The sequence below is a fragment of the Haliotis rubra genome, unplaced genomic scaffold, assembly GCF_003918875.1.
Source record: "Haliotis rubra isolate DU_JTF1 unplaced genomic scaffold, ASM391887v1 Scf1, whole genome shotgun sequence".
In the NCBI taxonomy this organism is placed as follows: domain Eukaryota; kingdom Metazoa; phylum Mollusca; class Gastropoda; order Lepetellida; family Haliotidae; genus Haliotis; species Haliotis rubra.
The window spans coordinates 3,788,937-3,813,992 of record NW_025764891.1 but is presented as its reverse complement, the minus strand read 5'-3'; the positions used below and the strand labels follow the sequence as shown (position 1 = coordinate 3,813,992).

The 25,056-nt window shown below is 39.8% G+C and overlaps 1 protein-coding gene across 1 annotated transcript in view; it reads right to left on the bottom strand.

Annotated features, from left to right (window-relative positions):
* The window catches only part of LOC124271759 (H(+)/Cl(-) exchange transporter 5-like), a 73,184-nt gene that overhangs the window by 45,185 nt on the left and 2,943 nt on the right, over window positions 1-25,056 (bottom strand). Inside the window, 2 exon segments of the mRNA XM_046706950.1 lie at window positions 16,155-16,187; window positions 19,748-20,012. Coding sequence (XP_046562906.1) covers window positions 16,155-16,187; window positions 19,748-19,964 — 250 coding nt within the window. The 5' untranslated portion in view covers window positions 19,965-20,012.

Sequence of the window (25,056 nt, the reverse complement as noted above, 5' to 3'; positions counted from 1 at the left end):
ATATTTTTGCAGTTTAGAATGAGAACATTTCATAAAAACTTCCCAAAATAATTACGATTCTCTGACATATTTGTTCAAGTATGTTTAACATGGAATTAAACCTGAACTCGAAAATGTCACATCAAATGTGTTTTAATTTACTTGGATCACTTTTCCACTTATATGGCTATAAAGTCATGACTGTTTGGAACTGGAATTTAATAGTGAGTGAGTGAGGATGGTTTAACTTGGAATTAAACCTGAACTTGAAAATGTCACATCAAATGTGGTTTAATTTACTTACATCATTTTTCCACTTATATGGCTATAAAGTGATGACTGTTTGGAACTGGAATTTAATAGTGAGTGAATGAGGATGGTTTAATGCCGCTTTTAGCAATATCTCAGCAATATCATGACGAGAAATACCGGAAATGGGCTTCATACATTGTACCTGTGTGGGGATTCGAACCCAGGTCTTCGGCATGATGAGAGGATGCTTTAACCATTAGGCTACCCCACCGCTCCGGAATTTAATAGAGAAATGAACGTCCTAACATGAGAGTAGTGAAGAAACTGAGTAGTCAAAGCATTTGCTTGGCACTTTATGACCTGGGTTCGATTCCCTACATGGTACACACATTTCTGGTGTTCCCCAGCTAAGTCAGTACTGACTGACTGACTGACTGACTGAGTTTAGTTTTACGCCGCTTTTAGCAATATTCCAGCAATTGCTACACCAGCAGCATAAACATTGTGCCATGACTCTGAATCTCCGGCGTGACGCGCCAAGCTTATCTAGGCTACCCAGTAAGTCAGTAGTGAGTGACAAGCAGCAGTGAGTGAGGTGAGTGAGTGAGTGAGTGAGTGAGTGAGTGGGTGAGTGAGTGAGTGAGTGAGTGAGTGAGTGAGTGAGTGAGTGAGTGAGTGAGTGAGTGAGTGAGTGAGTGAGTGAGTGAGTGAGTTTTTATGCCACTTGTAGCAATATTCCAGCAAAGCGGACGACACCAGAAATGTGAGAACTCAAACCTGGGTCTTCAGCGTTATAAGTGAATGCTTTAACCACTATGCTAAACCAACTCTTTTAGAATGTAAAAAATCAGATTCAAAATGGCTGTATGATCCTGGCAGGGCTTTATCAACTGTGAAAACTGAATTTAGATTTGACAGAGATATGGACTAAAAATGTCAGATCAAATAAGGTCCTATTTAACTGACACAAACTGCCACTGTAAGATACTATCCTATCCCTGCATGCTATCCCAAAGCTATTGAAACTTTTGTAATAATGATGGAATTATACATGACATAAATTTAATCAAGCACTGTTCCGCCTTACTACCAATACATTATCACTGTTAAAGAGAACTGAATGCATTTGCAGAAATCTATAATAAATTATTATTATTATTATTATTATTATTATTATTATATGATATTTATATAGCACACATATCCAGGCAACTAGTGCTTGCTCAATGCGCTGGTATATTTTCCCTCGATCATTGGATGTCAATCTCAACGGCACATCGTGTTATCAATCTCAACTCCCTGGGGAGTATCAGATAAATTATTGTTTATATCTAACTGAGAACATCATTTCAGTTGCTTAAAAGCCTTGAATACTATCATCTGATTATGGCTCTGGGTTGACTTTCGGAAAAACTAGCTATTTCACATGTTGCACATGATATAAATCAAATTAAAAATGGTTAAAATTTACTAATAACACTTCATCAACTAGGACAGAGCATTACAGAGTAGTTTAGTGTCTGTATATCATTCACACTCAGAAAATCAGATCAAACATGGTTCCATTTCCATGACAACATCCTCAGCTTGAAGGTGAGTTAATTTCAGCAAAGGTTTCTTCATCAACAACTAATTACCTACCGTCAGAGTCATAGTCCTTCTCCAAGTCCTCGTACTTTTCCACCATATTGTGGTACATTTCCGTAATCTTATCCATTGTGATGGGATTGAGAGTGTCACGTAAATGACAGCCCTCAGATCCCTTGAGCCTGGTTCTAACTGTCGTCAAACTCGGAGCGGCAGCCAGCTAGCAGCTGATGGGGGCTGCTCAAACAGTGTCTAGTGACCACTAATCTTCTTCAAACATGCACAACTCTCCACCATAAACGACAAAGCAGGGATGTCACCTCAATATGAAAAGTCACTTCAGAAACAGTGTCCGTCTGCTGGTTCTTCAAAAACTTCAACAATTCTGCATTCTTGAAATGGCATGTTTCCTATTCTTCTTCCAGTTTTATCAAGGTGACACTTTTGGACTCAACCCCTAGTGTACTCGTCCTTCGTAAACGCACCTGGCACAGAGCTGCTGGGAGGCAACAGGACAGAGCGATTCCTCCGCAACCTTGATGTACTAGGACATAACTTAACTCCATTGTTCACACACTGAAATTTACTCCACAAATATAATACTAAGATATATTATGATCCAACCTTTGAAAATATCTTACAACTTTTTCATCACCCAGGAACTCCAGGAAAGAAATTCTAAAATCTGACATCAATAAGCTTTAAGTCATCCAATGTTCGTATCTGTTTTCAAATCATGAACCAGGAAACCCATGATTACATGCACCAGTCTTAGGTTCCCGTCTGAGAAGGTATTCTTGTCCACTCGAATATTTCCACTCGAGAACTTGCCCTAATCACTTTGCATTATTTCTCCGTCCACTTAGACAGCTTCCTGGGATCGCCATAGTAACCTGTGTCAGGATTTGACAGGAGCAGAAGCCACTTCCTGTGCGAAGTGATGCATGCAGCCTATCAAAGAACCTATGTCTGAACCAATGAATGGATCTCACATCAACCATCAAGGTTATGTAAAAAGCTGGAGTATTCCTGTCGAGCAGTACTCGGCTTTACAAAAGACTCTAAGTCGATTCAATAAATGTGTTCTCGTCAGAAAAGAATTATGCATCAACAGGTTCACCCTAATTTATCTACTCCCAAGGTTTTGGGGAATGAGACTATTTTCCCTTCTGCTTCCTATGACAAATGACAAAGATTTGATAATCAATTATATTATTTTTTCCATCTGAAAAACTATGCAACACATAATGACTTTTAAAAATAGCCTGAAAACAGATTTCTTACAAAGAACTAGTTGAAATCAATAAATCTATAAATGTACAGAAAACCGTTACTATGGCGACACAAAAACTGTGAATCCTCTTCAATGTGACACTTCAATGTCAATTTGTCTAAAATAATCCAATACAAACAAAATTACCCCAAACGAAATACCACAGAAACAATATATTCCAAGGATATCAAAATAACATCCCAAACAATATTCATCCCATTTATCCCACCATATGGTGACATTTTCAAGAGATGCCACACTAAAAGACCACCCTGTGTATGGGCAGGACTGACCACACTATAAACCAACCCTGTCCCCAACATGTGACACTGTGGCGAGAGATTCCATGTTGCAATAGTATTGATCAAATCTCAACTAACCAGGAACAAGGAACTATGTTATGTTAGTGTGGAACAGAATGTCTTGGAATAGCCTACAATGTTCACTAATCAGCTTCTTTCCCAGCTTCTAGCCTCCATGTATTGCTTAGAATCTTTGATCCTACATCTTAATAAGTGTGCGCAATGGCGCTATACATCTTTATCTTATCACATTTTTTTTCCACATTTTTCATATAATTTTCAGCCTTTGATCTTATGAGGATGAACATTTTCAACTGGATTAACAAGTAACAAATTATGTGGATATTTTAAGAATATGTTAATATTAAATAAAAGTAAAGATCATCTGGAATTATTTAATGAATTCTTTTAACATTGAAAACAAAAAAAGATATTGAACTCAAAAATGCTATTTTCAACAACTATGTCTCACCACACTTCACCTGACTTACCGGTAGTCTTTCACTACACTAACTTACCTATGTTGTCCTATCTACTCCGCCATACCAACCCTCCACACCTTGCCCCACCTCTATACTCCCACCTTGCCAACATAACACACGTGACCCAACCTCTCTTAGTCTCTACTTCCACCCTACAAACCAACCATACCCACCTTTCTAACCACCATTTCAACCAAGCATACCTGACCCTCCTCTCTAACCACCCAACCAATCACACCTGACCCAACCTCTCTAACCACCCCTACCATCCACCTGACCCCCATTTAATCCACCCTACCAACCATACCTGACCCCACCTCCAGCCACACCTTGACCCCACCACTCCTAACCACCCAGCCAACCACACTGGACCACCCTATTTAACCACCCTACCAGCCATGGCCTGAGACACCTCTCTACCAAACCAGCCACACCTGACCCCACCTACTCTAACCACCCAACCAACCACCATACCTGACCCCACATCTCTAACCACCCTACCAACCATCCATCTGACCCCACCTCTCTAGCCACCCTACCACCTGCCACACCTGGACCCCACCTCTCTGCCACCACCCTACCAAGCCAAGCCACACCTGACCCCACCTCTCTGCCACCTCTAACTACCACCCTACTCTCTAACCACCTATACCTGACCCCACCTCTCTAACCACCCTACCAACCAGCCACCTGACCCTCCTCTCTAACCACCCTACCAGCCATCCACACCTGACCCCCACCTCTCTAACCCAACCTACCAACCACCACCTGACCCCTACATCTCTCTAGCCACCCACCACCAACCAACCACACCTGACCCCACCTCTCTACCACCCTACCAACCATACCTGACCCCACCACTCCACTCTAACCACCCTACACTCAGCAACACCTGGCCCATACAGAGATATGGACTGTCAGATCAAATCTATTTAATTGACACAAACTTCTGTATACTATCTAATTCTGCCAAAGCCAATATTAGTGGAATTATACACCTGTACCTGGACTCCCACCCTCTCACTGTTAACCAGAACTTTTACCAAGAGAATCTATAATAAATTATTATTATTATTATTTATTGTTATTATTATATGATATTTATATAAACATATCAGCAACTAGTGCTTGCTCCAATGCGTAGTATATTTTCCCTCGATCACTGGATGTCAATCTCAGGCACATCATGTTATCAATCTCAACTCCTGTGGAATTATCAGATAAATTATTGTTTATATCTAACTGAGACATCATTTCAGTTGCTTAAAGCCTTGAATACTATCATCTGATTATGGCTCTGGGTTGACTTTGGGAAAAACTAGCTATTTCATGTTGCACATGATATAAATCAAATTAAAAATGGTTAAAAAGAATTTACTAATAACACTTCATCCAACTAGGACAGAGCATTACAGAGTAGTTTAGTGTCTGTATATCACATTACACTCACAAAATCAGATCAAAACATGGTTCCATTTCCATGACAACATCCCCTCAGCTTGAAGGTGAGTTAATTTCAGCACAGATTCCTTTCTTCCATCCATCCATCCTTCCACCACTGTGCCTTCCATATCCTCCATTATTCCATGCCCCTCCGTCCACCCATCCATTCCAGCTTGTTCTGCTATTTAACCAGCTTCCTGACCACCACCATTCCTTCAAGGTCCTCCACACTGTCCACTATCCATCTACTTTCCTTTCATTCCATTCTTAAATGCATATTTCCTTCTTCTTCAATTTCCTCCTTTCCACCATCTTTCTTTCATTTTCAGGCTGTATACAAGTTTCGGCATTCCCTCCTTTTCTTTCTGTGCCATTTTCCTCCATTATTCCACTATTATTTTCATTCTCATACTAAGATACTCTTCTACTCACTTAACCCCCACAACTACTTCATCCACCCAGAACTCCATCCTGGCATCCTTTCGTCATCCATATTCCATTATCCATTTCCATCCTTTTCCGGCTCACCGGTGCCACCAGTCTTCCCATCCGTATTCTGTCTACTCCAGGCTCTTCCACCACCCAATCCATTATTTCACCATGGACGCTTCCTAATTTTTTTTCTTCCTATATGTCCGTTGTTTTCCTGGCTCTGTGTCCATGCCTCCTCTGTTTCCATGGGAATGAATCTCCACATCCTTTCCACTCCGTGTCTCGATTCCACTGTCCCAGTGTCGGTCCATGTCGTGTGTTCTCGTCCGGTCCAGTGGGGTTCCTGGGTGCCTCCTTGGGTTTGGGGTCTTCCTTCCTTCCTGCTGGCTCGTGGGTTGTCCGTTATATTTTTTCCTTCCGTGTCATTTCGATTCTTCCTGTGATCTGTGTGTCACTATCCGTTGTCTCCTTCCATTTCCGTGTGGGGATCCATTCCACTGTGTGTGTGTGTCCTTGGTCGTGATCCGTCTTTATGTGTGCTGTGTTCCTTCCTCCATGTGTTTGATCCATGTCTGCTTCTCCCATCTTCCTTATCCACATTTTTCCTGTGGTCCTGGGGTGGTCTGGGTCTTCGGTCTGGGTCCTCTAACCATCCTACCAACCATGCCTCATACCTGACCCTACCTCTCCTAAACCACCCTGGACCAGCCAACCATGATCTGGGCTCCCTGATTATCTCACCCTGGACCCTCTAACCACCTTACCAACCAACCACACTCTGACCCCATCTCTAACCACCCTACCAACCATCCATATACCTGCCACCCCCAACCATCCACTCCTGGACCATCTAACCACCCCTACCAACCAACCACACCTGACCCCACCTCTCTAACCACTTTACCAACCAACTACACCTGACCCCACCTCTCTAACCATCCTACCAACCATCCATACCTGACCCCACCTCTCTAACCACCCTACCAACCAACCATACCTGACCCCACCTCTCTAACCACCTTACCAACCAACCACACCTGACCCAATCTCTCTAACCACCCTACCAACCAACCATACCTGACCCCACCTCTCTAGCCACCCTACCAACCAACCACACTTGACCCTACCTCTCTAACCTACTTACCAACCAACCATACCTGACCCCACCTCTCTAACCACCCTACCACACCCCACCTCTCTAACCACCCTACCAACCATACCTGACCCCACCTCTAACCACCCTACCTGACTCTACCTCTATAACCACCCCCTACCAACCAACCACACCTGACTCCTACATCTCTAACCATTCTACCAACCAACCAACCACACCTGACCCCACCTCTCTAACCACCTTACCAACCAACCACACCTGACCCCACCTCTCTAACCATCCTACCAACCACACCTGACCCCACCTCTCTAACCACCTTACCAACCAACCACACCTGACCCCACCTCTCTAACCACCTTACCAACCAACCACACCTGACCCCACCTCTCTAACCACCTTACCAACCAACCACACCTGACCCCACCTCTCTAACCACACCAACCACACCTGACCCCACATCTCTAACCATCCTACCAACCACACCAGACCCCACCTCTGTAACCATCCTACCAACCATCCCTGACCCCACCTCTCTAACCACCACCTTACCAACCAACCACACCTGACCCCACATCTCTAACCACTCTACCAACCAACCAACCACACCTGACCCCACCTCTCTAACCACCTTACCAACCAACCACACCTGACCCCACATCTCTAACCATTACCAACCAACCACACCTGACCCCACATCTCTAACCATCCTACCAACCACACCAGACCCCATCTCTCTAACCATCCTACCAACCATCCCTGACCCCACCTCTCTAATCACCTTACCAACCAACCACACCTAACCCCACATCTCTAACCACTCTACCAACCAACCAACCACACCTGACCCCACCTCTCTAACCACCTTACCAACCAACCACACCTGACCCCATATCTCTAACCATCCTACCAACCATACCTGACCCCACATCTCTAACCACTCTACCAACCAACCAACCACACCTCACCCCATCTCTCTACTCCACCTTACCAACACGTCATCACCTGACCCCCACTATCTGATCCCCCCCCCACCCTCAACCCCTTCTACATCTCTTCCCACCCTAACCACTTCCTACAAAGTTAAAGCATTTGTTCATCATGCTGAAGACCAGGGTTGATTCCCCACATGGGTACAATATGTGAAGCTCATTTTTTGTCACCCACTTCAAACTATGATTGACACACTACCAAATTTCCACCCTACTTGACCCATCTCAAATAACCTCACTTCTCTCACCTGACCCCCTTTTCCCTCCCTTCCCCTACTACCCATCCCCATCAACATGATCGACCTCTTCTACTTAGTTGTCATTAATCAATACTAGTAATACAAGCATCATCCAATAATTCTGAATATGATATATTCCGAATGTCTCCTACATCTTCTGGCCCAACAACATATGCACATTCCCAGGGACAATGCTGACTACTAATTCCTGCCATTGTATTATTCAACAGCATATCTGACATCAAATATGACTTTCATGAAGCTGGATCATCCTATCTGTAACCCATCAGATCAATAAAGGACATGTTTTCAGATTCGCTGACGACAGAATCTTGTCGTGTCACCTCCTGACTGCATTGCCCACAGAACCAATCCACACATTAATTGTTCAGTCAAAGAAAGCCCTTCCCCAATGGGTCTTGTTACTGCATGCAGCCTATCACCAATATCGTCACTCCTCATGTTATATGTGATACCAATTTACATCATGACTCCTAAAATATGTTTCACTGTCGAGAGAGTCCTGATGTGGGGTTAGCTTTGGTTTATAGTGGTGTCGGGCGGGTGGGGTAGCCTAGTGGCTAAAGGGTTTGCTCGTCACGCTGAAGACCCGGGTTCAATTCCCAACATGGGTACAATGTGTGAATCACATTTCTGGTGTCCCCAGAATAGAGGCAGTAGGTAATGGTAGGCAAGAGTAAAGAAGTGGGACTTTGATCTCCCCTTAAAAGGTTCAAACTGGCCAGGGATTCAAATTCCTTTGTTATTTTTTATTAAAGTGTTAATAGCTACTTTAATTCTGCATATTTTGTTATTGGATCCTTTCATCTTTCTAATCCATCAAAGATGGAGTGGTTGGGCAAAAATAATACATTTTTTTTACGTTGATTATTCTTAAAAAGGTGAAGGTTTTATCATCTAAGGATTCTAGAGGGCTGTGATTACCAACCAGCACAGATCCCTTCTTTGATTTTGAAATTCAAGATAGAACTCTCAGCTTCTCTGGGTTTGTTGTTGAAAACAAACTTGTTGAAAACAACAAACAGGACTGGAAATATGGCTGCTAAATATGTGAGATGGATACTGAGGAAACCAAATCCCCTTGGCCTATTGTCAAGGTTGGCTTTCAATATCATTAATGTAATGACAAAAAAATCATTTCCTGAATAGCCAAACTGAAACAAAAATCAAGGTCGAACAGGTACAGATCTCAAGCATCTCAGGGCCCAGTGGTTAAAGCATTCACTCGTCACGCTGAAGGCCAGGGTTCGATTTCCTTCATGGTTACAACGTGTAAAGCCTACTTCCAGTGTTCCCCGCCATGATATTGCTGGAATATTGCTAAAAGTGGCACAAAAACACCTCATTCACTCACTCAAGCATCTCCATAATTTTTCCATAAAAAATCACTGTACCATAATCACTATAACCACATCACTTCACACCACAAGTCTCACTTCACATCACACTAAATCCAGTCAAAGTTTTCTAGTCAAACATCGTGAGCATTTCTCCTACAAGACAACATGCGATTCCTCAAACAACTACAGACACTAATGAAGGCCGAATTATTCCATCACAGGAATACTGGAAAATCCTAGTGGAGGAGATGCATTTCTCAACAGATACCTCCGGGCAATTCATTCCCTATTTAACCCCAAGACTAAGGAAAGTAAAAAACTATCAATATCTTCATCAGACGAATCGGAACAAGTGCGTCAACGAAGCAGATACAAGCAATTCCCCGTCCACGAATGTCACTAATGTCATTGCATAATCTGCCGAAATGACAGCAGTGTTCAAGTCATTCTACCCACAATACCAGGCAACCGTCTCAGCCAATCAGAACATGTTGTATAATTGGTCAGTTTTAGTTATCATTCAATCTGTTTCCCCAATCTTAAGCCCCTAGGTGAAGGAATATAAACGGGCTTGCTGGCCACACCATCAACAAGTGCAGGATGGGAGGAATCCACGATATTTTGACAATCAATAAATATATAATGTGCTTTATGTCTGAGGAAATTAGTCCTGTCTGTCAGGAATACTGCCGGCACTGAGAAGGCGATTGGGGTGACTCGCATTAACCTCGATACGGAACTAAAGACAGGACTTGCGAAATACGATCCACGGGTAATTAATTCGACTGATTTGAACTACAATTCCATCGTTATTCTTAATTATGTGCTGCAAAAAGAGAAAAAAGACAGCTATTCCTGTTTTCCAATATTTTTTGAAAGGGCGATTTCTAATATTTATTGATACTTTGCGCTGTGAATTAATATCAAAATGAAATTGTGTTCTGAATAATATCAAAATGAAATTGTGCTCTGAATTAATATCAAAATGAAATTGTGCTTGGAGATAATATCAAAATGAAATATTGCACAAGACATTCAAATTATATGACTAGGTTTTTGCTTAAATTTGTTAATGTTGTATGTTAACACGACAATATTCCAGCTATAACACAGCAGCCTGTAGCACATCAATTTGAGATCAGACAAGGAGGGGAGGTGGGGTAGTCTAGTGGTAAAGCGTTGGCTCGTCACGCCGAAGACCCGGGTTCGAAACCCCACATGGGTACAATGTGTGAAGCCCATTTCTGGTGTCCCCCGCCGTGATGTTGCTGGAATATTGCTAAAAGCGGCGTAAAACCAAACTCAGTCAGTCAGTCAGACCAGGAAGTGATTGACAACATGTTAGGCGACAATGACATTCAACTTGGTACGGCCTACTCCCCTATTCATTTAGCTGATTCTGAAAGTTGTAGACGCTTACTACCTTCACAAAAAAATACGACAAAAGATTCGGTGAATCTTGGATTTGATTGATTGATTGTTGTTTAACACCGAACTCAGCAATATTCCAGCAATATGGCGGCGGACTGTAAATGATCAAGTCTGGACCAGACAGTCCAGTGATCAACAGCATGAGCATCATTTTACACAATTGGGATTCAATGACATGTGTCAACCAAGTCAGCTAGCCTGACCACCTGATCCCGTTAGTCGCCTCTTACTCTTGGATTTGAACCCACAACCAATGAAACAAGCCATAGGTAGGGGACATAACTCTCCATACAGCAAAATGTGGTGTATTTGACCAAGGGTTATCGAGAACTTGGTATTAAACCCAGTTTACCAGCAGATCCTGGCATCACAACCCATCAGATCATGGCCACAAAGGGCCACCCTGATTCCCAGGATGATCAACTAAAAGTTATTTTCACAGGGTTCCCTCCCACCAAAGCACACAAATTTGGTGCAGTCAGGAGGTATAGTAGTATATACTACTTGTATGAATGCTATACATCATACTATCTGTAAGGAATCAAATAGGTAGGACCCCTTTAAAATATGTTATCAATATTACTTTTCTCTGTAAATCAAGGCCTTCCCTGCCTTTGATAAATAGAAATTGGGCTGGCCCTGTTTTACAAATATACTATATGAGTGAGAGTGAGTCCGTTTAGTTTTACACTGCAATATTCCAGCAATATCACAGTGGGAGACCCCAGAAATGGGCTTCACACATTGTCCCCATGTGGGAAATCGAGCCCGGGCCTTGGCATGACGAGCAAACTTCTTAACCACTATGCTACCCGACTAACGCTTATATTACACGAAAAGCGATTTTATCATCGCTGTTCACACTTAATTGAAGGTGTATCCTGTGTTTGTTTCTCATTCATTAGCAAGTGTTCTTTTCTGGAAGACCACCACATCATTTAAATTGAAATTTAGTCCAAAATTGGTAATCACAAAAAGGACCAGCCTTTCTCTCAATAGATCTTCAAGTACGGTACTCTAGCGGCAAAGCACAATGTCTACACTGAAGCCTGGAATACTCACACCGTTGTACTCTGATGGCACTGAAATGACTGCTTTCTCACAACAGTTGACAACAGTAGAGGCATCAAAGCCTGATTTGCATTTCAGGACCCTCCACAGCATAAGCCTCCAGAAAGATTTAGACGTTTTGCTTATCAATGGTAGGCAGGTCTGTTCAAATTACAGCAAGAACCTCTCTGCTCATGAAAGTGTCAGAGTCAAGGAGACAACTTATGATGTGTAGATAAAGAGAAATTATGAGGGATTACCAATCTAAACACAGAAAATAGAAGCCTCTTAAAAAATGCCAAAATGAATCTCACGCATGCAGTTTCTGCACAAATAAATGCTCTCAAAAAACAAAACAAGGCACCTTTCACTTCAGTCTGTCTTTATAAGAAAATAACAAAATTCATCAAAATTCAAACCATCTTCGATAATACAGGGTTTTATATCTTCATTTTATTATAAGAACCCTGGCTTCATATACTTAATATACTGAATCAAACTTATTAACATCCTTCTTCAATGACTATTGCAATGGGGGCCTTTGGTTAGAATAAGTTCGAGCATCAAGGTTGTAGTTGACCAAATCAATTTGGTGGTAGAGCTCACAATATCGATCATTGGATTGTCTGAACCAGACTCAACAACGCAGACACTGCTGTCATATAGCTGGAAATATTTGTGAGTGTGGCATTAACCAAACATATGAGGTAAGTGTATGCTCAATAAAGTGACAAAACAAAATAGATACAAAGAAAAGATGTGCTTTTTTAATAGCCATCAATTACAAGGCAAAGTGAGTGAATGAGTTTAGTTTTACGCCACACTCAGCAATATTCCAGCTATATGGCAGCGGTCTGTAAATAATCAAGTCTGGAACAGACAATCCAGTGATCAACAGCATGAACATCGATCTGCGATATTGGGAACCAATGACATGTGTCAACCAAGTCAGCAAGCCTGACCACCCAATTCCATTAGTCACCTCTTACGACAAGCATAGTCGCCTTTTGTGGCAAGCATGGGTTGCTGAAGACCTATTCTACCCCGGATCTTCACGGGTCTACAAGACAAAGAATAGTCTTGCTCCAAGGCTGTACTGAATGCTAAGGCCATGGATGTAGAGTAATTATTTCCTTCAAAGAGGCACGTCTAGATCTGTTAGAGTGAGTGAATTAGTTTTATGCCGCTTTCAGCAATATTCCAGCAATATCAAGGCGGGGGGACACCAGAAATGGGCTTCACACATTGTCCCCATGTGGGCAATCAAACCCGGGTCTTTGGCATGACGAGTGAACACTTTAACCACTAGGCTACCCCACTGCCCCTAGATCTGTTAGAGGGACAAAGGGTTCTTTTTATGTACATGTTTTACAAATTATCATTTAAACTATTAATTATTAACTTAGAGACTTTAGCTAGTCTAGACAAAGAGTTACCATCCTTATGCTGATCTGATAACTGATTTTCTTGATTAGACTGAAGTTTGTTAAAATAATGAAAATGGAAGCAATATGATGAAACCTTTATGAACATCCTGCACAGCATATTTATACACCAAGTGATGAAATAAGGACTAACTACAATGCCAGCATGGCGCTGTGTGCTGATATTGGTATTCTTAGGACTAATTGAAGGTGGCTGTCTCCAGCCGACGCCGGCAGTGTTGGAAGGCGTCAGTATGACACATGACTAACACAACCACAAGAAAAGGTCACAGTTCTGTGTATCTGAGCAGTCTGAGCAGTCGGAACAACCCAAACTGCTCCAAATACACCACATATATTCACAATGCAGTATCTTAAATCAACATTCTAGCACGACATTGTGTGATACTCGATTCTGATTGGCTGAGAGCTCATCAAAACCGTACTTAAATGGCAGTTTAAGACCGCTAATTAAAGTGACCGATTCACCGCATATGAATACAACTAACTCGTTGACCCTATTGTTTGTAAACAAACATGTCGGACATCGGCAATTTCTATCTCGGCAGCATCTTTGGTGTGTTTGAAGTAAAAAGCGAATGGTTTGAAGAAGAATTTCTTGACCCTAATCCCAGTGAAGAAACTATGAAGCTGGAAAATCTGTCAGCAGCGCAAAAGCGGCAGTATATTCAAACCGGGTCCAGATCTACGTGTGTTGACGTCGACAACACACGTCGGCCCACACATCCTAACCTGACCGCTTCCGTCCCGGCCGTAATGCCCTTCAACTTCCACTGTCCATGTATCCCACATAAAACATGGCATGTCAGGTCTTTTCCAAATTGAGAGTAGTAGGGTGGTTATCAACAATTATTTCCATGAATAAAGTTAGCGGTGACCAAACCTAGTGAGTTCACGGCTTGAATTTTGGCGAGTCAATTGTCATACAGTAGGGGAGATCAACAATTCACTTGAGAAAAATCAAATAATTGTAATTGCTCACAGTATAAACTGTATTTTTTATTTATGTATGCTACTTGTTACAAATACAAGCATACTGGTTCCTGAAATAAAGCATTTATGTTGTTGAAAATGTCTTATTTTGTTCATTACACAACCTGTCCCTCAACGGGACGATTCCATGCGATTTCCAGGAAAAGGCCTCTTCGCGCCTTGTGTTCTTGCGCGCCAAACAGTTCGGTTTTAAAACGCTTATCAGTCATGCTAGAATAAAGGACCCCAAAATTGAAAACAGAGTAGCTTTATCTTCTAAATACTTGAGTGTAGTCCATCCCAATACTGACAACTGGTTAAAAGGAGGAACCATTCTGTGAACAATTACTGTCACATAAATCTGGATACACAAATAGCTCAAGTAAGGATTCCATCTAACGCATCATACAGAGTCACATTTTGTGTTACTGACTGACTGAGTTTAGTTTGACGCCGCTTTTAGCAATATTCCAGCAATATCCCGGCGGGTGACACCAGAAATGGGCTTAACACATTGTGCCCATGTGGGGAATCGAACCCAGGTCTTCATGCTTTAACCACTAGGCTACCCCACCACCCCCACATTTTGAGTTATCCTGACACACCTGTACTGCATCTACATCATGAAAGTGGCCCTTGATTTTGTAACCAAGCAACTGATCTAGGTTTATTTTTCATAAAACTTCCAACAATCGGTTGGTTGGTTGGTGTTTAACGCCACACTCAGCAATATTCCAGCTATATGGCATCAGGTCTGTAAATAATCAAGTCTGGACCAGACAGTCCAGTGATCAACAGTATGAGCATCGATCTACGCAATTGGGATACGATGACATGTGTCAACCAAGTCAGCGAGCCTGACCACCCGATCCTGTTAGTTGCCTCTTACAACAAGCATGGGTTACTGAAGATCAATTCTAACATGGATCTTCACAGGTCTCCAAATATCGGGCCACAGCTACTGCATGTACTTATGGACTGCTCTTCCCTGATTCTCTTAAAATAATATTGTTAGTTGTGAATGGAATATTGTGCAAAATACCATTATTTCGTAATTTTCTATAGATGATTCTGTGTTACTGATTAACCAAGCAGTCTGTTAAATTATTGTTGATATATCTATTTATAAGAATGACTTTAATATGATTTAGATTATTCTGTTATTGATTAACCAAGCAGTCTGTTAAATTATTGTTGATATATATATTTATACGAATGACTATAATATGATTCAGATTATTCTGTGTTATTGATTAAAGTAGCTGTCTGTTAAAAGATTGACTTCAAAATTGTATTGCACATCTAATCAATGTGCACATGTTTTTTTACATTTATACTTCCATAAATGAAAAAACATATTTAAAAACGTCCTTAACTAAAAGGGAAAAGGTAGATATGATAAACAGAAAACCCCATTTGTGTTTTAAATTATTGGATATATCAACCATATATTCAACTGTACTTGTTGGCATAAAGCTCAACAATCTACAGATCAGCATCAGCATCTGATAAAGTAACACTTTTTTGTTCAATTTAAAAAAAAAATGAATGGTGAATTGTAATTATCCAAAGAAACATGGTAAATAAAATTTTATAAACAAAATAAATTGGTTAGTCAATTATGAACTTGAATTGCAAAACACTGCAAACAAGCATTAAACATCAGCAGCACTTCAGAGTACATTGGCTAGAAAATGGTCAGTAAGCAGTCAGTGGCCAGTCAAAGATACTGGTCATAACACTGTAAAACTGTTATTCGCACAGCAATTTCAACAAAGCTCAATCAACTCAACAAATTGTTACCTGTAGACAGATGTTCCATGTCCAAATATTCACCTGTGTAATCAACAAACAGGTAATTTGAAGGTGAGATAACTACAGGTAAAATCTAAAAAATGACTTTACCTCAATCTAAATTCTCTATGAACCATTCTCTGTGAACACAGTAACATGACACACATACTTGCACAATTTAACATAAAACATCATGAATAAATGAGTGAGTACTGAATGTAAAAACCAAAATATTTTCAACTACTGTAAATCATGAAACTAAAGGTCACGAATTTAATGCGAGTGCGAGGGTCTAGTCTAAAATGCGTCATGAAATTAACGCCAGTTTAGGAATCTGTGTTGATGATAAAATTAATTTAGCTTGTTAAGCAATGAATGGACATGAGCTGACGATGTTTTGATTACGCTGCCATGTTTGATCACGTGATTGCTTGCTACTACTTGTCTTATGACAACATGTAAACGTAATCCGACTTGAAAGACACAAGTCATCTACCAAGGTACAACAAACAAGCTGATGTGCTTGAGTGACTTTAAACAATGACCAGTGATTGTAACAAGTGATAATTACATGTGGTTTGAGATACCTGGAATGAGGAAGTGACCTGTATTGGTGTAATGTGTAGTGTCAACAGATTTACTTTTTCTGTCTCTTATTAAGTAGACATGACTGAAATGCGTCTTTATAATAATGCGAGAAGAGTACAGACGCATTTTTCGCATTAATAAAATGCTCGCAATAATTTGATTTACAGTATGCACATAATTCAATACTTGTTTACAGGATCATTGGCATGACGGACAAGCTTATCACAACTCAGAAGTAAGATGACTGATATTAAGCAATTTCATTAAGATCAGATATTTATTACTTAGATTTGATTCCTCTCGCCATCAAGATCTGAATGAGTCGATGAGTGAGTGAGTACGGTTTGACAGCACTTTTAGCCATATTTTAGCAATGTCACAGTAGGGGACATATAAAATAGGCAAGTTCTGGCAAACACCTTATAGGCGTCATGTCCTATGAGTCCAGAAAGGATCTTGACTGCATTATCATTTCAAAGCTGAAGGATATAGATTGTCTTAAGCCAATCAGATGTGAGCTTTTTAAGAACATTCAGTTTGGCTTCATATCTTCATCAGACTGATTTGGAAATTTAAGTCTTCAGAAAAAGGAAGTGAAGCAAACCCTAAATACACCCTAAATACACTAAATACACCTTAAATACACCCTAAATACACCTTAAATACACCTTAAATACACCCTAAATGGTTTATCCTCTGGGAGTAGATGTCATGGCACTAAGGAATGAATGAGTGAGTTTAGTTTTACGCCGCACTCAGCAATATTCCTGCTATATGGTGGCGGTCTGTAAACAATCCAGTGATCAACAGCATGAGCATCGATCTGCGCAATTGGGAATCGATGACATGTGTCAACCAAGCCAGCGAGCCTGACCACACTCAGGAATGACAGGTTGTATAAAATATTCACAACACATAAATCACAACATTTATCATTTTCCATTCAGAACTGCCTGATTATGCTCATTTTATCAAGACAAAAATCAATAGCTCCGAATACCAATGGCTGTCAAGATATGCTAGACATGTGCTGTGACTTCTTTTGTGGGATAGTCAGATGTTCATGACGAGAGGTTTTAAACCAAAATAGAAGTCTTGATTTCAATGAGATTACACAAAACTAAACTATGCATCCAGACAACCATACAACTACCAAACTACTGACAATGTTAATTCAGGCTTTCAACTACAATAGTCTACCTCACAACCAGGTGCTCACTAACTCAGGTAAGATAACAGCTCGGCTACAAACAGGTGAGTCTAGACAGGTGAGTCTAGTTTGAGAAAAATCTTGTTTGGGGATTTTTTTCAAATCTAGGAATTTATCATTCTTGTAGAAATTACATATGTTTGCATATTTTTCATGAGAACCAATGAGAAAAGTAAGTTTCTGAACATATTTAATGATGTCACAAGTCATAAGAATGGATAAATATGTATTCCTTACTCAATCTAATCTCATTTTCTGTAATGTTTTAAATCGATAAGATGAAGTCAGCCAAAGTTCATATTTTGCTCTTGTTTATGCTGGATCTTTTGGCTTGATAACATGAGTTGTCTCCCTTGAATCTTCAGCTTTGATTTAAATGAGTGAGTACAATAATGACAAATTTATGGAAAACAAACTTTATTTTGTGAGTGCATTATTTCGATACAGATTTGTGTACCATTGTCAAGCAGGCATTTGTCATTGTAACACTGTTCAAATGAACAACCGTCACTGTGCTAACAAACTTTACACCAGCCATTAGCAGCAATGGATCCAACAATGGCAGCCCTAGAACCATGTTTGGAATTAATCTTGGCGTTCAATGTTGTTACCATGTCGATCAATACACTACACGATCGACATCAAACAGGCTAATAGTAAATAGTGACCACAGCCAATGTCATAATAACAGTAGTAATATCATGAACACTTAAAATATCTTAATAGTAGTGACAATGGAAATCATTTCTGTATTTAAAATGTCATTTCACAAGGAAAATACTCCTCATCCTTCTCAAACTCCATAAATTTACACTTATCATTTTCATCACAAACACATGATTATCTTGTGATTGATTTGTTTTCATAAAAACATCCTCAACACTAAACTTAACATTCATATTTTGAAAAATAACAGACAGAGCCTAGTCTGTAAATAGCATATCCGGAGTTCTGTCCCTTGTCCTTGATATACAGAATTTGCTAAACTCAACTCCATTACCATGCAAGTAAATGTACCCACTGAAATTACTGATTGGTTAGCTATAAAAGTGCAATTCAAAGGGTGCCAAATGGCACCAGACAGATAATTTAGCTGTGCCTTTGTGAAAATATGTGCCCATACCTATTGATGGTCAGAATAGTTCAGCTTCATTTGTCCTACACCCATAATCTAACCCACAAACTATGGTACCATCCACAACAGGATTTCCTGTTATGACTGACTGACTGACTGAGTTTAGTTTTACGCCCGCTTTTAGCAATATTCCAGCAATATCACGGCGGGGGACACCAGAAATGGGCTTAACACATTGTGCCCATGTGGGGAATCGAACCCGGGTCTTCGGCGTGACGAGCCAACGCTTTAACCACTAGGCTACCCCACCGCCCTCCTGTTATGAGCACTGGCATTCAAAATGGTCACGCCCATGTAAAACTGTGAAATTAATGCCACAGATAAAACGTTTGACAGAGTGCAAAAACAGATTTGGAATCATTTGAGTTGGTCAAATTTATTGCATTTACCATTACATGAATCATGGTAGCATCTTCATAATTTTAGTCGTGCCACCAGGGCACATTGAAAACTTTGCGTCTATGCCATTTCAATATTTAAAGTGCCATGGCGTGCAAATTAAGCACTATTTTGATCTCTGTAAGTACATATGATGCGACATTTCTTTCCCTAGGTGTATTTCTCACGTCCAACTCCTGACTTTGTCAGAAAAAAAAAATCTGCAATTAAACAAAGACTAATGTTTAGATCTAATAAACGTCATGAAATGACTGAAAAGTGGTAGCTTACCTTGTGACCGATCAACTCCATCAGTGGCGATGCCTTGGTCGTCTCTGCCATCCATGGCGATGTCAAGCATTTCCTCGTCTTCACTGCTGTGGTGCGGTGAGGGGCGACGACGACCAACAGCGCCGTTGGAGTTGCCGCCGCCGCTCACGGTACTAACACCACTATATGTCACAGCATTAGGATCCATATACTCTACAAGTAAAGAGTCTGTCTCCATACTAGATAGCACACACTGGCATCAACTAACAGGGCATCAGGAACAACACTGAAAATAAAATAAAACAGAATTAACACAATAAATACAAAAATGGTAAGAAACATTTTTCACATAAAAATTAATAATATCAAATCATGAAGACATAGCCATGATAACAATACTTTTGTCATAATAAATGGTAGGATTTTTATAAATTATGAAGCAAAGAGTTTTAGTTTGGTGAGGTTTTCATCTTTTCCTCCTTGAAATGTCTGAGGAAACTGGAGGATACCTTTGTCGTGTTTTGACCAGACTATTTCTAAACAGTTTACAAACCTCTTGGCTCCAATACATTAAAACATGAAAAATATATATAAATGTTTTGTTTTCATTCCACCAACCAGATTGGTAAATGTTTTACCAAATACATTACCACTACCAACATATTATTTAAAGCACCTTTTGTGACAAATGGTGATAGATCATTGTTTTAAAGGAAGGGAGGTAACTCTACACTTGCCATGTCAACACACTACCATAGTCAATCTTACACTTCACATATTCAAGAATTAAAAAATTTAAGTTTGAAATTTAATCACCATTGATAAAGGAAGAAAAAACTTTGTGGTCTTCTACCACCCCTTTCAATTCAAAGTATGAAAACACTTCCCTCACTGATGTGAATTAAATTAAATTGGGCCTCCATTATCAACATGTTTAACATGGTAATATTTCTTTATCTGTCATGAAAGCATATCAAGATTTCTTGGACATTTACCAACCAGCATGTCACAACACAGTACTTGAGGGTGCACCACAACAGATCTCTTCAACAGTTTACATGTAACATGACAACAGTAGAACAAAAGATAATTCACAAAGCGGTTAGATAGTGACAATTAAGGGGTATCACTTCATGCAATCCGTGGTGCTAGGTCCTGGTGATAGCATGCTGGAAACTTCTGGCTAAGAAACTGTCTGACAATCTGTGCACAGCATGATGGTGCATACAGACAGGTACAAATCTGAGTACACTGAGTTGTTGAAACTTAGCGACCAGTTAACAAGATATGTCAGTAAATTGTGTACCCCATCTTAACAAGGGTAACAGTGGCATCTGATTTCTCACGACATTGTGAAATCTTTTCTGGTTTCTTTTGACAAACGTATAGACTATTCCACTGTAATAGGGATTTTTAATATCTTTTCATGATATACTAAACTGATTCTTTTAAAATGTTCAACATATCAAAAGTATATCTAGGGGCGGTGGGGTAGCCTAGTGGTTAAAGTGTCCGCTCGTCCTGCCGAAGACCTGGGTTCGATTCCACACATGGGTACAATGCGTGAAGGCCATTTCTGTTGTCCCCTGCCGTGATATTGCTGGAATATTGCTAAAAGCGGCATAAAAATATACTCACTCACTCACTCACTCAAAAGTATACCTAACTATGATGACATATCTGGTGGCGCGTGAAGATCCGCCTAGAACTGGTATTGCTGTAAGAGGCAGCCAAAGGGATCGGTTGGTCAGGTCAACTTACAGTTGACACCTGATCAAATCTCAGTTGCTAGATAGACACTTATGATATTAGTCACAGATTTGTTTGGTTATTTACTAACTACCATTTTATGGCTGGAATATTGCAGATTGCAACATTAATCATCAAACAATCAAACAAAAAAAACATACATGTATCTGGCTATCCAAAAACATCTGAGTATCATATAAACATGATAAAACCGGCTACAAAACACAAACTTTCTTCAACACCAATATTACCTGTTGTAAACATAACGTTTCTGCTTCAAGACAAAGCAGAACATATCTGACAACCAGCATTATTTAAACACCAGTCAAACAATCGAGAAAATCCAGCTCAGATTTCTATTTCAGCAACTTCCTGTGGAGCTATTGTTTTTATTCCCCAGCCAACCGGTCTATAAGTGCATGTGTAATGAATATACATGCGAGATGCACAACTAAGGCAATGGTGGAGGGTTTCACACATGCTGTAACAATATTAACACATGTCCCACGTGACACACAAACTTGGGATACAGAGAACTGACTTTCTGGGAGAAGCTGAACAAGAAATATATGCAGCTATCATTAGTGTTCGACATTAGGAATACATAGCAACCAAGAGTCTATTTTCACAAACTGATATGACATCTTCAGCTGTGTTTGAAGTGGAACTTATTTTAAGGTACATACAAGATAAACAGGTTCCTTCAAACTAACTCACTTTGTAATTAATTTAATCCATATCCCAAAACTAAGAAGACAAGACTCATGTACTATGAAATCTTGTTAACCCAGATGGTATTTATAATATAAGACGAGTATATGGATGGCAACTTCTTTTTTATTGTATAACACGAAGTTATTCCGCTACTTCTTGCCCCTTCTTCAGGTGATTAAAGACAGATGTAGAAAACAAACTACATATACCAGATTTACAGGAAGCCAGACATGTACAACAATGACAGTTGGGATAAGGTAAAGCTAGTTGACACAACAATCAGTTGTTGCCATCCGTATACTCGTCTTATATAATTACCAACTTCTAAATGCCTCTCAAGAATCTCACCAGAACGTATTGCCAGTATTTGACCTTGCATGGGCGGATCCAGGAATTTGGAAAGGAGGGGGTTCAGGGGGTTCGAACCCCCTGAACTCTCCATTGGCTCCGCTAACGCAAAAAAAAATCTTCAATGTGATCTTAAGTCATTTTCAACAGTGGGGGGTTCAAACCCCACCTCTGGATCCACCACTGCCTTGCCCTACAAAACAAGGAATTCAGAGGATCCTGATTTCTAATTTCAAGATCCTTACATGAAACATGAAGGTCCTGTAAAGTAACCATGGTAACAGTGTACAATACTGTACAATAAGATGGAGAATTACATTTATAACAGGAACTTTATATTTCTTACCTAGAACTGGGTACAGTTAATATTTTCTTGCATCCCTTAGGATGCACAATCTTTTTCTGCGGTCATTCTACACATTTGTTCATAATGGTTGTACATTTCTATTCATGTAAAACCATGTATCACCCAAGGTGAAATTTGAACAGCCTGTTAATAGCCTTTGATACAGAGACATTGTCATGGAACACGAGTAAGATTTCCATTATTACCTGAGTGACACAGGCATTGACATACAAGTTGACTACCTACAATACCTGACAAAGAGGGCCCCATATCACCATAAATCAACGAGATTGTAAGTCATCAACTAAACAAATATCAATAAATATCACAGACATAACTGCACAAACAGTTTGAGTGAATCAACATATTTCAAGTCATTTGAGACTGAGTACGGAAACATCTATGAGTGGATAACTAATAAAAAATGAACATTTTGAACATAACAAAACATACTTGTTGTTACTACATGGTCGATAATTATTTATATAACACTGTCTTTATTTTCATGTCAATGGAAAGAAAAATATTGAAATTTCCTCTCAACTGACATTCCTCCTCCTGCCTATCTATGTGATAACATGTAATAGTCATTGTCAGAGAATGATGCCAGTGTATAACAAGTGTATATGCATAACTGAAACATGACATTCTGCATATGCAGCTATTACAACTAATAGCTGACTGTACTGATTATTATCAACATAATCCCCGTGATCTGGCAAACACCAGCTTACATCTAATAAGCCCAGTATTACTAGGAATGCATATTTTAGAAGAAAATGGAATAAAAACAACAATATTTCAACTATACTGATGGAAACAAATAAAGGAACACACGATGGTTTCTTTGCATACTTTGTAAATTGTATAGCACTGTGTGGAAATGTGGAAGTAGATATAGGAACACTTAGCAATATTCCAACTATATGACAGTGGTCTGTAAATAACAGATTATGAACCAGACAATCCAGTGTTGCTCTATTCAATTGGGATATGCTGTCAATAAAAAAACATGGTGAATACATATGTATAATTTTATGCTACTTTAAGCAATATTCAAGCACTATCAAAGAAGGGACTTCATATTGTACCAATGTGGGGAATCAAACCCAGACTTGCAGCTTGACAAGTAAATGCTTTAACTGCTACACTTATCCACTGTCCCTCTAGAATATACCAGCTGTAAAGCCTGAACAGAACATAGCAAGTCTATCCAACAAAACCTGGGACTTGCAAGTTGCAAGATAATAGAGTTCATCAAGTCAGACAGAGTTGTCTCCCTTAATTCCTCCAATGAATGCTTCCTGACACACCGACATTTCAACTCATGTGTTATGTTTCCAAAATGTAGGAAAAATAACAATAGGGATTTGACAAACAGTGATATTCACTTATAATTTAACATGTTTAATGCGGCCAAATACCTCAAATTTTGGACAAATATAATTCTTTGTAATTATCTTGTAAGTAAAATATGTTATTCATAGCTAAACAACCACAAGAAGAAAGATGAACACAGACAACAGTTAATCACAAAGAGGTTCATGATATACAACATCGACTTGTTTAGAGAAAACATTAACACACTACACAAGAATACAACAATCTTAGAACACATCTATCACTACAGTGCAAAACATTGCAGGAACTCATGCACTGGTTGCTGAACATCGAGTGATACAGGTAGGTGGGGTGTACGGGACAGTTATTGAGACTAGTCAGTAGGGAAATACTACAACACACAACTTAGTGTTACATACCTCATAGCTTGGGATTGGCTCCAAGACAATGCAAGACACCAAAGCAATATGTAAATTATATGTGATAATACCCATATCATCATGATAATTATCAACATTTATACACAAGAAGGTAAATAAATTTTATATTTAAAACAATTTTATCTTGCAATATACTTATAAATATTTAAGGACTCATGGCTTGCTACTTTAGTGAGTGGAAGTAATGTTAAGTCATAGTCAAGTAACAAATGACAACTGGCAGTAAATAAATGGTTCTGGAACAAACCTCTGATTTATAGACTCACAGTGCACACCATCATGACACATAATCAGCAATATACACATTGTAAGCAGCATTGAGATCCTCACATTTGTCGATTTGTATGAACAGTAGAGCTAACGAGGTTACCATGGTTACTGGTAATTTATTC